The 16,991-nt window shown below is 55.6% G+C and overlaps 1 protein-coding gene across 1 annotated transcript in view; it reads left to right on the top strand.

Moving 5' to 3' along the window:
• The first annotated feature begins 1,383 nt into the window (after positions 1-1,383).
• Positions 1,384-16,991, top strand: part of LOC138724722 (uncharacterized) — a 29,270-nt gene continuing 13,662 nt past the window's right edge. Inside the window, exons 1-3 of the mRNA XM_069864940.1 lie at positions 1,384-1,835; positions 3,650-3,765; positions 4,970-5,060. Coding sequence (XP_069721041.1) covers positions 1,384-1,835; positions 3,650-3,765; positions 4,970-5,060 — 659 coding nt within the window. The remainder of the gene's footprint in view (positions 1,836-3,649; positions 3,766-4,969; positions 5,061-16,991) is intronic.

The raw sequence follows: 16,991 nt of genomic DNA, 5'->3' as shown, positions 1-16,991 counted from the left end.
CAGAGCGCGGAGACACAGCCAATCAGAAGGCAGCGCTGTCAAGGTGGGATCGAGAAGTGACCAATCAGACGCACAGCCATTCCATGCCCTCGGCAATGACTGGGGGGCTCAGTGCTGCCGCGCAGTGGCTTCGGAGCGGCACTGCAGCCCGGGGCGGGGGAACGGGACGGCCCACAGGGGCGGGCGAGCCGGGAGGGGCGGGGCGGGGAGCGAGGCGGAGATCGACGCAGTTCGCAGAGCGGCTCGGATCCGCTCGGCTTTTGTCGGCTCCACACGGCGCCGTTCGGGACGGCTCGGCTCTGCTCTTCGCTGCCCTTCCGCCCGCCGCCGGGGTGCGGGCTGGCGCTGGGAGAGGGCCTCCGAAGCCCCGCCAGCCTCCGAAGCCCCCCCGTCCCTGCCCGGGGTGCCCGAGTCCCCTCGGCTCGGCCCCGCGCGGCTCGATCAGGCTGCGTTGGGTTCCGCTCGGTGCCGGTAGGCTGCCGTTGAAACGGGCCCCGCGGGTCGCGCGGCCATTGACTGAGCGGCGCGGCGCTCAGAGCGCGGCAGCCAATCAGCGCCGGCACATTGCCCGGTGGGGGGGGGGGGGGGGCGGGGAAGGAGGAGGGGGAGAGCTCGACGCATGCGCAGGAATGAACAAGCGTGCCGCCATGTTGTACGGCACGCATGCGTAGTGGCTACATTATAGGCGCCGCCATGTTGTACGGCACGCATGCGCAGTGGCTACATTTTAGGCGTCGCCATGTTGTACGGCACGCATGCGCAGTTGCTACATTATAGGCGCCGCCATGTTGTACGGCACGCATGCGCAGTGGCTATATTGTGGGCACCGCCATGTTGTACGGCACGCATGCGTAGTGGCTACATTAAAGGCGCCGCCATGTTGTACAGCACGCGTGCGCAGTGGCTACATTTTAGGCGCCGCCATGTTGTATGGCACGCATGCGCAGTGGCTATATTATAGGCGCCGCCATGTTGTACGGCACGCATGCGCAGTGGCTACATTATAGGCGCCGCCATGTTGTACGGCACGCATGCGCAATGGCTACATTACAGGCGCCGCCATGTTGTACGGCACGCATGCGCAGTGGCTATATTATGGGCACCGCCATGTTGGACGGCACGCATGCGCAGTGGCTACATTATAGGCGCCGCCATGTTGTACGGCACGCATGCGCATTGGCTACATTACAGGCGCCGCCATGTTGTACGGCACGCATGCGCAGTGGCTACATTATAGGCGCCGCCATGTTATACGGCACGCATGCGCAGTGACTACATTACAGGCGCCGCCATGTTGTACGGCACGCTTGCGCAGTGGCTACATTAAAGGTGCCGCCATGTTGTACGGCACGCATGCGCAGTAACTACTTTAAAGGCACAACCATGTCGTACGGCACATGCGCAGTGGCCCCTCCTCTCAGCGACCGCCAGCCAATCAACGCCCTCAGAGCGGCCGTAGGGCGGGCCCTGCAGCGAGCGCTCCCATTGGCCGCAATCCCCGCGCTCGGGATGAATGGGGCGGGGACTCAGTGCTGCCGCGTCGTGGCCGCGGAGCGGTACTGCAGCCCGGGGCGGGGGCGGGACGGGACGGACCACGGGGGCGGGCGAGCCGGGAGGGGCGGGGCGGGGCGGGGAGCGGGGCGAAGAGCAGCTTGCATCCGTGCAGTGCTGTTCGCGACGGCTCGGTTCTGCTCTTCGCTGCCCTTCCGCCCGCCGCCACTGCGGCCAACGGGGTGCGGGCTGGGAGAGGGACTGCGCCCCGAGGGCCCCCGTGCGCCCCCAGTACCTCCGCGTCCCCCCCAGATCGTGAACGGCCCGAACGGGGCCGGCCTCGGGTGAGTCAGAGGCGCCGGGAGAGGCGCGGCTCGAGGGCGCGGGGGGGCGGCCGGGAGAGGCGCGAGGGAGCGCTCTATGGCCGGCGGCGCCGCTCCGGGCTCGCTGTCCGTGAGCCGCGGCCCTCCCGGGGCCGGCTCGGGCTCAGGGGCGGTCGGGGCCTTCGGGGCTGCGTCTGCGCTCGGCGTTCGGCCCCGCGGGGGAGATCCCCGCTCGGGAGGGGAAGGAAGGAGGGGAGAGAGGGGGAAAGCAGGGGGGGAGTATGGGTCAAAATGGGAGGAGAAGGGGGGAAAGAAGGAGGTGGGGAGTAGGGGAAGAGGGGAAGGAGCGGAAAGGGAGGTTTGGAAAGCGCTTTTGTGTTGTCGGTCTTGGGGGGGGGGTGTCGCTTCTTTGGGGTGTCGTGCGCGGTGGCGAGAGCTGCAGGGGCTGGGGGGGTTCATTTCAACCACGGTTACTTGGAGTATTTTGCTGTAACAGCTCGTTCCTTTTGCTTTGATACCCTTGAGCTCGATTATCGTGAGGATGGGACTGAGTGCCTGTGAGTTAAAATCAGTATTTTATTAGGTATTGAAGGAGCTGGCGGATGTGCTGGCCAAACCCATTTCCATCATCTTCCGACAGTCCTGGAAGACTGGGGAAGTCCTGCTGGACTGGAGGCTGATGTTGTGCCCGTCTACAAGAAGGGTCGCAGGGAGGACCCAGGAAACTACAGGCCTGTCAGTCTGACCTCAGTGCCAGGGAAAGTCATGGAGCAGGTGATCTTGAGTGCTCTCATGAAGCACATGCAAGAGAACCAGGTGATCAGGCCCAGTCAACATGGGTTCACAAAAGGCAGGTCTTGCCAGACTAACCTGATCGCCTTCTATGACAAAGTGACTCGGCTGCTGGATGAGGGAAAGGCTGTGGATGGATCTTCTTGGACTTTGGTAAAGCCTTTGACACAGTTTCTCACAGCATCCTGCTTCAGAAACTGCCAGCCTCTGGCCTGGCCAGGTGCACACTCTCCTGGGTGGAAAACTGGTTGGATGGTCGGTCCCAGAGAGTGGTGGGAAATGGAGTTAACTCCAGCTGGAGGCCAGTTACAAGTGGTGTCCCTAGGGCTCAGTGCTGGGTCCAGCCCTGTTCAATGTCTTTATCAATGACCTGGAAGAAGGTGTTGAGTGCACCCTTAGCAAGTTTGCGGATGACACTAAGCTGGGTGGAAGTGTGGCTCTGCTGGAGGGTAGTAAGGCTCCAAAGGGATCTGAAGAGGCTGGCCCGCTGGGCAAAGTCCAATGGCATGAGGTTTAACAAGGCCAGATCCCATGTTCACTTCTGGGCCCCCCACCACAAGAAGGATGTTGAGGCTCTGGAGCGAGTCCAGAGAAGAGAGACAAAGCTGGGGAAGGAGCTGGAGAACAAGTCTTACGAGGAGCAGCTGAGAGAGCTGGGGTTGTTTAGCCTTGAGAAGAGGAGGCTGAGGGGAGACCTTATTGCTCTCTACAACTACCTGAAAGGAGATTATGGAGTGGAGGGTGCTGGCCTCTTCTCCCAAGTGACAGGGGACAGGATGAGAGGGAATGGCCTCAAGCTCTGCCTGGGGAAGTTCAGGCTGAACATCAGGATAAAATATTACATGGAAAGGGTCATTGGGCACTGGAACAGGCTGCCCAGGGAGGTGGTTGAGTCACCTTCCCTGGAGGTGTTTAAAGGACGGGTGGATGAGGTGCTGAGAGGCATCGTTTAGTGATTGATGGGAATGGTTGGACTCAATGATCCAGTGGGTCCTTTCCAACCTATGGATTCTATGATTCTATGATTCTTTTTGCTTTGTCAGCAGAGAGAATCTTACAGAGGTATTGATGATGAGAGAGCTCCTGTGGGATCCCGATGCCTCCTCAGGGAGAGAGGAAAAAGCAACGTGGCGGTGCCCTCCAAGCCAGCAGCATTCGGGTACGTGGCTTTCTCGGGACTCACTCCTCTTTGCTAATCACCGTTGACGGCGCAAGCCAGAGCATTCTCCACTTTGGGTTAGCATGTGAGGGCTTCACATTTAGTGAATGCTGGATCGAGACAATACTAGGGTGCCAGGGGCTTCGCTAGCTGAACCTGTGCATGCCACACACCATAAACATGCCACACGCCAGGCCCACGCCACACACATGCAATTCACCCCCCACGCACATTGTGCTGCCCCCATGTACATGCCAGGCTAGCGCCACAAGCACCCCATGCACATGCTTTGAACATGCAAGCAGCATGCCACACACGCCACAGAGCCCTTGTACGCATCGCAACATGTCACACAGGCCATGCACATGTTATGTACATGCTGTGTACATGCCATCCATACACAAGGCATGCGCTAGCACACACCATGTGGATGACACACCAGCCATGCACATGCCATGCACACACAAGCAACATACAACACACCACACACGTGTATTGTACACACAAGCAACACGCCACGCACACGCCATGCATGTATTCTGTACACGCCACACACCACTGCTTCCATGCACATTCCAAGCTCATGCCACAACAGTCAAGCACACGTTACGCACATGCCTTCCACATGCAGGCAACATGCCATGCACGCCACACACTCCATACATATGTTATGTATGGGCCATGTATGTACCGTACACATGCCATGCACACGCTAGCATATGCCATGAAGATGACACGCCAGCCAGGCACATGCCACGCACATGCCAGACACACTGCAAGCACGCTGCACACACACTGAGAGGGGAAGGGGAGATTTGGAAAGTGCTTTTATGTTGTTAGTGTAGAGAGAGCAAGGAGGGAGGTCGCTTCTTTGATTCCTTTCTATAACCAGGCTTCTTTGCATTTAAAACGTTTCCGTGTCACAGCGTTTTACAACAGTGTAGCATCCGTTACGCTTGCTGCAGATCCTCTTGGTTCAGACATTTCTGTTTTCTGTTACACAGAATACCTGTTTAGCTTTTTCTTCTATTTTGAGGCTTAACATCTTTTTAGACTTCTTTTTAGTATTTGTGTTAAACTATGTCCTGTAACAGTGGTATGGAAGGGGAGTTGTTGCGTTCTTAACAGTAACTGTAGAGTTAAGGTAGCTCAAGTGCCTTGGGGATATGCAGACGCACCTCTTAGACATCCTTCATCTTTGCAGAGCGCTGTGGAGCCTTCCCATCTCTCTCATACGCTCGCGGCGGAAGAAGAGGAGGGCGCCCACGGGTGAAACGGAAGCGGTTGCCATTCAGGTGAGAGGAGAAACCTCCCCTTTGCAGCTCTGAGCGTGGGTGACATTCGTGATGCTGACTCCTGGTTCAGGAAGCGGCTTCCGGCTCCTCCGTTTGTTCCTCTGTGGGTGATGGCTCCGTGTATCGGCCCGGCTTTTGCGCCAGTGGCGTGGTCATATCGTTGACCACATCGTCGTTCATCGTGCAGGGGGTGGGGCTTTGTCTGTTTTCGTACTTAAACTCTGATTGTCACCTGTAACTGGACAAATGACTCTGTTAGCATCATGATGGTATTCGAGGTGGCGTTAAAAATTCCTTAACATATCGTGCACGTCTCTCTTTCCTCACAGCCCAAAAAGCCAGTGCGGAGAATGTCCTTGCTGCAGAAAACCTGGCAAAAGTCTTGCAGAACTCCCCTGCTTTTTCAAAGCCCGGTATTGTTCTGTCCCGTCGTGAGGAGTAATGGTGAGCGAGCTGGCATGGCATGGGGCAGGGAGAAGGAGGGTGAACTTTACCTGCTCTCCGCCGGCTAAATGAAAAGGCCCCAGTCTGGCTTCTGTGGGACCGTCTTAACGGCACTGTGGCCGAGCGAGGCCTCGTGTTGTTGCTGTTTTAGCATTCCTTTGCGTGTGTATATGTGTGTGCTTATGCACGAGTTGATGTTGCGTCATGGCTGTTGGGTGAAAGCCATGGGGAAGGTGATAGCCAAGTGGAACACGCGCAGGCCGGCCAACGCGATTCCTCAGAAAGCGGTCAGATCCCTGACGAGCCTGCAGAGGCGCCTCAGGGTCCCGCAAGGGTGAAACGCTCATGTTCGCTTGGCGTGGAGACAGACGATGGCGCAACTAAGCGGGTAGCTTCGCTGTCAGGATCTGCAGCTGGAAGCTGTTGTGGGGTCGTGCCATGGGTCTGAATTTTTCCAGTGCAGAAGCCATGTGCTGGGACTGCTGATCTGCTTGCTAAGCTAGAGGGACCAGCTCTAGGGATGGAAAGGTGACGCAGTGTTGGGCGTCCTCGCCACACGAGAGCCGGCAGCACCAGGAGCCTCCGTAGTGTGAGGGTATCTGCAGCTGAAGTGGCTTCTGTTACCTCTCTCTGCCTGAGTTGGGCAGATCTCATCCTTCAAGCGAACGCAGAAGGCTGCATATGCTCCCAGGTTCCATAGAAAGGGAAGTCTTGGGATTCCCCAACTGCAGTAACCCCTGCTGCTGCCTGTGGGTTGTTGCGCTGAAGACACCCTTCGTGCAGGGAGGGGCCACGTGGGAGACGAGTGACAGGCTGACGTAAACGGTGTCCTGCAGGCGGTGTGTCTCCTCGGAGGCGTGTGAAAGCTGACCTCCACTTTCTTTTCCCCTCTAGAGCAGGCAGAGGATGGGCTGCAAGGCCGAGAAAACTGGAGCAAGACAAGCAGCCAGCTAGACTTAAAGTGGGGAGAAACGCTGATGCCTGGTTAACAAGGGAGTTTCCACTGCTCAAACGGATGAGAACGGACATCACAAGTGTCCTTCTGTTTGGGGCCGGCAAGGGAACTAAAACCATTTTTCTGGGGAGAACTTGCACATGGCCAGAGGGTTCTGTCGTGGGAGGTGACTGAAGCCCGATTCCCAATCCTGGTTTGGTGAAGGAGAAGAAAGGGCTGTGAGACCTGAAGGCAGGGATCTGCTTCGAGGCAAAGGTGAGTGAAATAAGCTCGAGTTTCTCATGCTTCTTGCTGCCTCCTCAGTGTCTGTCCTCTACTTCAAGTGTGGCTGAACCGGTGCCTCAGGAGGTAGTCAGGTGGGAAAGAGTGGCCACTAAAATATTTCTCCTGTTAGCTTAAGCGCTAAGGTATCCCATGGCGCTGAGTTCGGGGCCAGGAGATGGACATGCAGCCTTTCAGAGGCTGCTGTACCTGGGTGAACCGCAGTACGCCTGCCTCCCTCGAGGAAAGCCTCCGTTTGGAAAACTCGGTTGCTTGTCCTCCCTCCGGCAGGCCTCAGAGTGGCAGGGAGAGCTAGAGGAGCTCTGCCCGGTCCCGTGGCAGGCTCGGGCCAGTCTGGCACAGCTTAGAGCTTGCTGGGTGTTGGGGTGTCGCTCGTAGTGGTGAGAGCTGCAGGAGAGGGGGGTGGTTCATTTAAAGCATGGTTACTTGGAGTATTTTGTCGTAACAGCTCCTTGCTTTTGCTTTGTCAGCAGAGAGAATTTGACAGGAGTATTGTCAACAAGAGCCCCTGCGGGATCCCGACCCCTCCACAGGGAGAGAGGGAGAAGCGACGTGGCGGTGCCCTGCAGGCCAGCAGCATTCCGGTATGTGGCTTTCTCAGGACTTGTCTTTGCTAATTGCCATCGATCAAGTTGACGGCGTGAGCAGGAGCATTATCCACACAGAATCACACAGAATCACACAGAATAACCAGGTTGGAAGAGACCCACCGGATCATCGAGTCCAACCATTCCTATCAAACACTAAACCATATCCCTCAGCACCTCGTCCACCCGTGCCTTAAACACCTCCAGGGAAGGTGACTCAACCACCTCCCTGGGCAGCCTGTTCCAGTGCCCAATGACCCTTTCTGTAAAGAATTTTTTCCTAACGTCTAGCCTAAACCTCCCCTGGCGGAGCTTGAGGCCATTCCCTCTTGTCCTGTCCCCTGTCACTTGGGGGGTAACCCTAATCCGCTTAGGGTTAGCACGTGACGGCATTGCGTTTACTGAATGCCGGATCGAGACAACAATACTAGGGTGCCATGGGCTTGGCCAGCCAAACATGTGCATGCCACATGCCATAAACATGTCACACACACATTAGGCACATGCCACACATGTCACTGCCCTCATGCACATGCCATGTACACGCTAGGCTCATACCACAACTCATGCACATCCCATGCACACATCTTGCACCTGGAAGCAACATGCCACACACTCCTTGCGCATGTTATGTACGTGCCTTTTACATGCCATCCACTCATCATAAACATGCTAGCACACACCACCCATGCACACACCATGCACATGCAAGCAACATGGCAAACATGCCATGCACTTGATATGTATATGCTGTGTACACATCATCCACATGCTGCATGCACTAGCACACAACATCCATGAACAGGCCACATGCACACCATGCATATGTGAGCAACATGCCACATGCTATACACACGCCATGTGCATGTTATGTACATGCTATACACATGCCACGTGCATGCTGGCATATGCCTTCAAGATGTCACATCAGCCAGGGACAGACCACGCACAAGCCACACACGTGCTCACACACACAATGAAGGTTACCCACCATCCATGCACACGCCTTGCATATGCAAGCAACATTCCACACACTGCACACACACCATTCGCATGTTATGTATGTGCTGTTTACCTGCCATCCACATGCCACTCACACATTAGCACATTCAATGCAGGTGAAGCACATGCCACACACATTCCTTGCACACGCAAGCAACATGCCACACATGCCATGTGCATGTTATGTACATGCCGTGTACATGCCATACACATTCATCCAACACACTAGCACACGCTATCAAGATGACACTCCAGCCATGGACATGCCATGCACACACCATGAAGGTGACACACCAGCCATGCACATTCCTTGCACACACTACGCACATACCTTGCACACACAAGCAACATGCTGCATATGCCATGTGCATGTTACGTACATTCTGTGTACATGCTATACATATACATCAAACACACTAGCACAGGTCATCAGGATGACACACCAGCCATACACACGTCATGCACATGCCAGCGGCCCATGCACACGCCATACACATTCTAGGCTCACGCTTTGCTCATCCCATGCACGCACGACGCATATGCTTGCACATGCAAGCAACATGTCACACACCATGTCTGTTATGTAAATGCCATGTACACACCATGCATACACCATGCAGAATCCTTGCACACAGAAGCAACATGCCACACACATGCCTTGGACACAGAAGCAACATGCCATACCATGTTCATGTTATGTACATGCTGTGTATACACCATCCACATGCTTTGCACACACTAGCACATGCCATCAAGATGACACACCAGCCATGCACACACCACGCACATGATACGCATACGCCACTGTGTCCATGCAAACGCTGTGCACGTGCCAGGCTCATGCCACAACCACCCCATCCACATGACACACACACACGCCTTGCACACACAAGCACCATGTCACACGCACCACACATGCCACGTGCTTGTTATGTTTATGCCTCGTACATGCTCACACGCACCACAGACACGGCAGCACGCTGCCCTCCCGCTGGCTGCGGCCAATGGGATGCAGGCTGGGCCTGGGAGAGGGACAGCGCCCCGTGTCCCTCCCGTCCCCCTGAATCCCTCCTGTCCCTGCCCGGGGTGCCGCGCGGGGCCAAGGGGAGGGTGGGGATACACAGCCTTTCCTCTTATGTCTGCTCTCTTTTTTAGTTTCTCTAAGACAGCTTTATTGGACTTGAGTTTTAGCCTCATGACTGTGCATAAGACGTGGCTGAATGTGACGGGAAGACTGCTGCGAAAAAGGCAAGAAGAAGATAGACAAGAAACAGTGGAAGGAATCTTTTAATCTGTACAGTTTTTTAACAATGATAATTGATGTTTGGTGGCTTAATAACATCTATAATTTTATGTCATTTCAATCAAGCCTGGCTGTCATACATTGAACTTTCAGTAAACCACCAACATTTTATACTTAGGAGTAATTTCTTATTACCCATCCTAAGTGGGATGCTATAGTTTTGCTGTTAAAAGGGTGAGTCTTGTTCAAAACCTTTGAAGGTAATAGTTGGGTTGGTTAAGTCTATGCCACACCTGTGGTCAGCAATTAGGTACAGGTGAGGAGTTTGCCCCTTAAAAGGCCTCTTGATTTAGAGCTGGCTCTCCCCTGCAGCTGGAGCATTCAGTGAAGGAAGGGGCTACAGAAGCCTGTCTTTCTTTGCTGGTTTTTAAGCAGTCATGTGGTTTTCTTCGTGGTGCATTTGAGCCTCCAGTCATCGTTTCTTCTGTGAGTTTCAGGTAATGCTTTTGCTTGTGGGTTTGCTTTTTAGTCTTAGAGTAAAATTGGCTTGCAATGTGGCAGCTTCAGAGAAGTGTTACCACAAACGTTTGCAGTCAATGTCGTCTTTCTTTGTTGTTGTTTTATTAGTAGAAGTAGGGATTATTTTTTTTTAGCTTTTTTTTTTTTTTAATCTATTGGGGCCCTAAGGATTTAGGCTCAGCCTAAATTAGATTTTCAGTGTAGTTTTAGCGATAGCTGTTACCGTTTTTCCCAGAGGTGGTTTGTTTAATTTGGGGTTTGTGTCGTAAGCAGTTGAAAATTATGTTTGCCCAGAACTTTTTGACGAAATGCCCAAGAAAAGTGTTAGCTTGCCTCTTCCTAGCCAAGCTGGGTTTTTTTTTCATATTTTATGTATTTTATTTCAGACTGTAATGCCGAACAAAACTGCTACAATTTTACTGTAAATAGAGCTCAGCCCTAACTCGGTCTCTGCCGTTTCTAGAAGTTATTCCAAAATCATCACGTGGCTTGGCACAGTTAAATACAATTGGCAGTCTCTGCTCCGTAAAGGTACTTAATGGAGTCATTGTGCAGGGTGAACTGGTTTTCACACTGGGATGCAGTGAGGTTTATGCAAGTTAGCGCAGAGGGCACTGCCAGCCCTGTCCACATCGTGTCTCTCTCAGCTGGAGTTGCTGTGTGTTGCTTGGACAACGCCCTCGGTTTGGTTCTGGCTTCTGCAGGACATCCTCACATATAATTTCACACAGTGAGTAACCGAAACAATTGTATAACTGGAGGGAATGGATAATGAATCAGCTCTATAACTCCGTTAAGGGTTATAAAGCAGGTATGTGTTTATTCACTGGCGGGTGCGAGGGGCTAATCCTCCTATCTCACACACCGTATGGTCTAACAAGCAGATAGTTACAGTGTAAAGACGGGCCTATTCGTAAGCGCCTATTACATCTTCATGACCTTTCCCTGTTTCTTATTATAATTAGATTCAAGAAGCTTCTCCCCTACTTGCGCAGGCGCAGTGTCGTGGTCTGGGGCTCAGGGCTGAAGTCGCCTCCATCTTCCTCGTGAATCGTCCGTGAGCCCAGTCTGTGCGCAGGCGCCTTCTCGTCCTGGTTGAGCTCCGAGTCCGCAGAGCAGGAGGCAGTCGGCTTCCCCTTATCAGTGACTGAGCTCCTCCCTTGTCAACATCCAGGGTCTTGAAGGCCTTTGCTAGCAGACAGTGCCTATTTCAGTGAGCTAAGCCTTCTAAGTTTTTCGAGCTTTTCCCCTGTCTCATATGCCTGCACATCACACACACCTGCTTCATAACCCTTAACAGAAACAATAGAAGGGCGAACTGACCCTCTAAGGGCAAATCGACCATATAAGGCAAACCGGGAAAACGCCTTAAAAGGGCAAACTGGGCAAATTACCGAAAACTCTTGAGTGAAGAGACGGTGACAGACTCGGGGTGGGCCCGCCGCCATCTTGAGTGAGGGCAGGGCGTGTCGGTGTCGCCGCGATCTTGAGTGAGGGCACGAGGGGACTGCCGCCATCTTGAGTGAAGGCACAGGGGAGTGAGAATGCGCGGGCTCGCCGCCATCTTGTGTGTGGGTATGGCGTATTGGTGTCGCCGCCATCTTGAGTGAGGGCTTGATGATTGATATGGGAGGGTGCGCCGCCATCTTGAGTGAGGGCACGGGGAGAGAGACGGGTGGGCAAGCCTTTATCTTCAGTGAGGGCACGGTGTGTTGTATTCTCCGCAATCCTGAGGGCACGGGGGAGGGAGACTGGCAGGCCCACCGCTATCTTTAGTGAGGCCACGACGTTCCGGTGCCGCCGCCCTCTTGATGGAGGGCACGGTCCCGCCGCCATCTTGAATGAGGGAAAGGCGTGTCGGTTACGCTGCCATCTTTAGTAAGGGCAAGGGGGAAAAAAAATCTCGCCGCCACCTTTAGCGAGGGTATGGGGGGGGGGTGGGGTGGGGGGGTGGGGGTGTCTCGCCGCCATCTTGAGTGAGGGCACGCCGTGTCGATGTCGCCGCCATCTTGAGTGAGGGCACGCCGTGTCTGTATCGCCATCACCTTGAGTGACGGGGCGGGGAGGGAGACGGGCGGGCCCTCCGCAATCTTGAATGAGGTAACGGCGTATCGGTTTCGCCGCCATCTTTAGTGGGGGCATGGCGGCGGGAGCGGGGTGTGTGTGTGTGTGTGTGTGTGTGTGTGTGTGTGTGTGCGCGCGCGCTCGCCGCCATCCTGAGTGAGGGCATGGCGTGTTGGTGTCGCCGCCATCTTGAGTGAGGGCACGAAGAGGGAAACGGGAAGTCACGACGCCATCTTGAATGAGCACCCTGGGAAGAAGACGGATGGGACCGCCGCCATCTTGAGTGAGGTAACCGCCAATTGACCAGAACAGGGCAAAGTGACCATAGAAGGGAAAATTGACCATAAGGGGAAAATTGACCGTATAAAGGCAAACGGGGCCAATATCCATAAAAAGGCAACTTGACTATAAAAGGGCAAATTCGCCATATAAGGCGATAAGGAGCGACACGGAACGACATGGAAACACGGAACAACACAACACGGAACGACACTCGTGCCCCAACCCCCCCGCGCACCCTGAGTTATAGAGTTTGATTCCGCAAAACACAGCGAGGGGTTAAAGATCCTCCCTCTCTCCACGCCCCGTCGGCTTTCAAAGGCCGCGCCTCCCCCCGGCTTCCTCCCCCCGTTGGCTGAGCCGCCCGTCGCTCAGAGAGATATAGCCAATCAGCGGCGGCAGCGCGGCCGGGGGCGGGATCCCTGCGCTCGGAGAGAATGGGCGGGGCTCAGTGCTGCCGCGCCGTGGCCGCGGAGCGGTACTGCAGTCGGGGGTATGGGGCGGGCGCACAGGGTCCCTGTCATTGACCGTGTAAGGGCAAACTACTTTAATTGCCCTAAAAGAGCAAATTGACCATATAAGGGAAAACTGGGCCACTTGGCATAAAAGGTGACATTAACAGTATAAGGGCAAGTTGAGCATATAAGGCAAACTGGGAAAATTGCTCATAAAATGGCAAATTTACCATATAAGACAAACAGGGCAAATTGGCATAAAAGGACAAATAAATCATAAAAGGGCAAATTGCAATAAAAGGGCAAATTGAAAATAAAAGGGCGAATTGATGATACAGTGCAAACTTGGCCAATTGCCATAAAAGGATAGATTGACCGTTAAAAAGGAAATTGAGACTATAAGGGCAAACTGGGACAATTGCCGTCACAGGGCAATATGACCATAAAAGGGCCAAAACCAATCCGAACGCGGCACAGACAGAGTAGGATCGAGAAGCGACCAATCAGAGCGAGGAAGGCACAGCCAATCAGAAGACAGCGCTGGCTAAGCGGCCTCGAGAGGCGACCAATCAGAGCGCGGAATCTACAGCCTATCAAAACACGGCACAAGCAAGGTGGTATTTCGAAGTGACCAATCAGAGCGCGGTTCACGCAGCCAATAAGAAGACAGCGCCGGCGGAAAGAGATTGAGAAGCGACCAGTCAGAGCTTGGAACGCACAGCCAATCAGAACATGGCACAAGCAAAGTGGGATCGAGAAAGAACCAATCAGAGCGCGGAACTCACAGCCCTTCGATGCCCTAAGAAATGAATGGGGTGTGCCAAGTGCTGCCGCGCCGTGGCCGCGGAGCGGTACTGCAGCCCGGGGCGGGGGAACGGGATGGCCCCCAGGGGCGGGCGAGCCGGGCGGCGCGGGGCGGGGCGGGGAGCGGAGAGCCGGGCGGGGAGCGGGGCGGTTCGCAGAGCGGCTCGGATCCGTTCGGCTGCTGTCGGCTCCGCGCGGCGCCGTTCGGGACGGCTCGACTCTGCTCTTCGCTGCCCTTCCGCCCGCCGCCGGCTGCGGCCGACGGGTTGCGGGATGGGGCTGGGAGAGGGACAGCGACCCGAGGGCCCCCATGCCCCCCCTCTTCCTCCCCGAGCCCGTGTGCCCCATGTCCCTGCCCGGGGTGCCCGCGTCCCCTGTGTGCCCTGACAGCCCCACGTGCCCCGGCTCCGCGTGTTTCTGCAGCGCTCGGCTCGGTGCGGCGGCGCTCGGCTGCCCCTGGGCAGGGCCCCGCACAGAGCGCTCCCACTGGCTGCGCCGCGCGTCACTCAGCGAGCGGCGGCCAATCAGCGCCGGAGAGCGCCCGGGGGGCGGGCCGAGGCGGAGCGCGGGCGGGTGGTTGGAGCTCCGCACGGGGCCCGGGCGCCGCCCGCCCTCGCTGCCCGCCCTCGCTGCCCGCCGGGGCTCGCGGCCGCAGCGGCACCGCTCGGGAGCGGCTCGAACGGGGCCGGGTCGGGTGAGTCGGAGGCGCCCGGAGAGGCGCGGGGGAGCGCTCTGTGGCCGGCGGCGCCGCTCCGGGCTCGCTGTCCGTGAGCCGCGGCCCTCCCGGGGCCGGCTCGGGCTCAGGGGCGGTCGGGGCCTTCGGGGCTGCGTCTGCGCTCGGCGTGCGGCCCCGCGGGGGAGATCCCCGCTCGGGAGGGGGAGGATGGAGGGGGGGAAGGGAAGGAGGGGAGAGAGGGGGAAAGCAGGGGGGTTGTATGGGGCACAATGGGAGGAGAAGGGGGGAGGGAAGGAGGTGGGGAGGAGGGGAAGAGGGGAAGGAGCGGAAAGGGAGGTTTGGAAAGCGCTTTTGTGTTGTCGGTCTAGAGAGAGCGGGGGGGGGGTGTCGCTTCTTTGGGATGTCGCGCGCGGTGGCGAGAGCTGCAGGGGCAGGGGAGGTTCATTTCAAGCACGGCTACTTGGAGTGTTTTGCTGTAACAGCTCCTTCCTATTGCTCTGTCAGCAGAGAGAGTCTGACAACTGATGATGAGAGAGCCCCTGCGGGATCCCGACCCCTCCCCAGGGAGAGGGGGGAAGCGACGTGGCGGTGCCCTCCAGGCCAGCAGCGTTCAGGTACGTGGCTTTCTCGGGACTCACTCCTCTTTGCTAATCACTGTCGATCGAGTTGACGGTGTGAGCTGGAGTGTTCTCCGCTTTGGGTTAGCAAGCGATGGCATCGTGTTTGGTGAATGCCGGATTGAGGTGACAATACCAGGGTGCCATGGGCTTTGCCAGCCGAACCTGCGCACACTGTGCACAAGCCATTGCCCCCGTGCACACGCCATGCACATGCCAGGCTAGCGCCACAACCACCCCACGCACACTCCACGCATGTGCTTTGAACATGCAAGCAACACGTCACACAGGCCATGTGCGTGTTCTGTGTGTGAAGCGTACATGCCATCCACAGGCAATGCATACGCTAGCACACACCATGAAGATGAAACATCAGCCACACACATGCCCTGCACACACAAGCAACATGCCATGCACGTGTTATGTACGTGCCACACACGCACCGTGCACACACCAGACACACTGCAAGCACGCTGCACGCATGCCAAGAGGGGAGGGAGGAGGAGGGGTTAGCTTTGGAAAGTGCTTTTATGTTGTCAGTATAGAGAGAGCCAGGAGGGAGGTCGCTTCTTTGATTCCCTTCTGTAATCAGGCTTCTTTGCATTTAAAACTCTTCTGTGTCACAGAGTTTTACAACGGTGCAACATCCGTAACGCGTGCTGCAGGTCCTCTCGGTTCAGACATTTCTCTGTTTCCAGTTACACTGAATACCTGTTTAGTCTTCTTGTGTGTTTTGAAGCTTAACGTCTTTTTAGACTTCTTTTTAGTATTTGTGTTAAAATACATCTGGTAACAGTGGCATGTAAGGGGAGTTGTCGCATTCTTAATGGTAACTGTAGAGTTAAGGTACCTCGAGTGCCTTGGGGAAATGCAGACACATCTCTTAGATGTCCCTTGTCCTTGCAGAGCACTATGGAGCCTTCCCATCTCTCTTGTACGCTCACGGCGGAAGAAGAGGAGGGCGCACATGGTGAAACAGAAGCGATTGCCATTCAGGTGAGAGGAGAAACATCCAGTCAGCACAGGTTCATGAAAGGCAGGTCTCGCCAAACTAACCTGTTCGCCTTCTATAACAAAGTGACTTGCCTACTGGATGAGGGAAAAGCTGTGGATGTATCTTCTTGGACTTCAGTAAAGCCTTTGACATGGTTTCTCACAGCATCCTGCTTGAGAAACTGTCACCTCTGGCCTGGACAGACGTGCACTCTCCTGGGTGCAAAACTGGATGGATGGAGGGCCCAGAGAGTGGTGGGAAATGCAGTTAACTCCAGCTGGAGGCCAGTTACAAGTGGGGTTTCCCAGGGCCCAGCCCTGTTCAGTGTCTTTATCAATGACCTGGATGAAGGGGTTCAGTGCACCCTTAGCAACTTCTGCGGATGACACTAAGCTGGGTGGAAGTGTGGATCTGCTGGAGGGTAGGGAGGCTCCAAAGGGATCTGAACAGGCTGGACCGCTGGGCTGAATCCAGTGGGATGAGGTTTAACAAGGCCAAATGCCGGGTCCTGCACTTGGGGCACAACAACCCTATGCAGTGCTACAGACTAGGAGAAGTCTGTCTAGAAAGCTGCCTGGAGGAGAAGGACCTGGGGGTGTTGGTTGACAGGGACTGACCATGAGCCAGCAGTGGCCCAGGTGGCCAAGAAGGCCAGTGGCATCTTGGCTTGGATCAGAAACGGCGTGGCCAGCAGGTCCAGGGAGGTTATTCTCTGTCTGTGCTCGGCACAGGTGAGACCTCACCTCGAATGCTGTTTTCAGTTCTGGGCCCCTCACCACAAGAAGGATGTTGAGGTTCTAGAGCGAGTTTTTTTTTTACGGGAAGGGTCATTGGGCACTGGAACAGGCTGCCCAGGGAGGTGGTTGAGTCATGTTTAGTGAATGATAGATATGGTTGGACTCGATGATCCTGGGGGTCTTTTACAACCTAATGATTGTGTGATTCTGTCTCTTTTCCTGACAGCCCAGAAAACCAGTCTGGAGAATGTCCTTGTTGCAGAAAACCTGGCA

Source organism: Phaenicophaeus curvirostris, chromosome 10 (genome assembly GCF_032191515.1).
Source record: "Phaenicophaeus curvirostris isolate KB17595 chromosome 10, BPBGC_Pcur_1.0, whole genome shotgun sequence".
Taxonomy (NCBI): domain Eukaryota; kingdom Metazoa; phylum Chordata; class Aves; order Cuculiformes; family Cuculidae; genus Phaenicophaeus; species Phaenicophaeus curvirostris.
The sequence above is the reverse complement of the archived record's forward strand: the minus strand, read 5'-3'. Positions and strand labels throughout refer to the sequence as shown.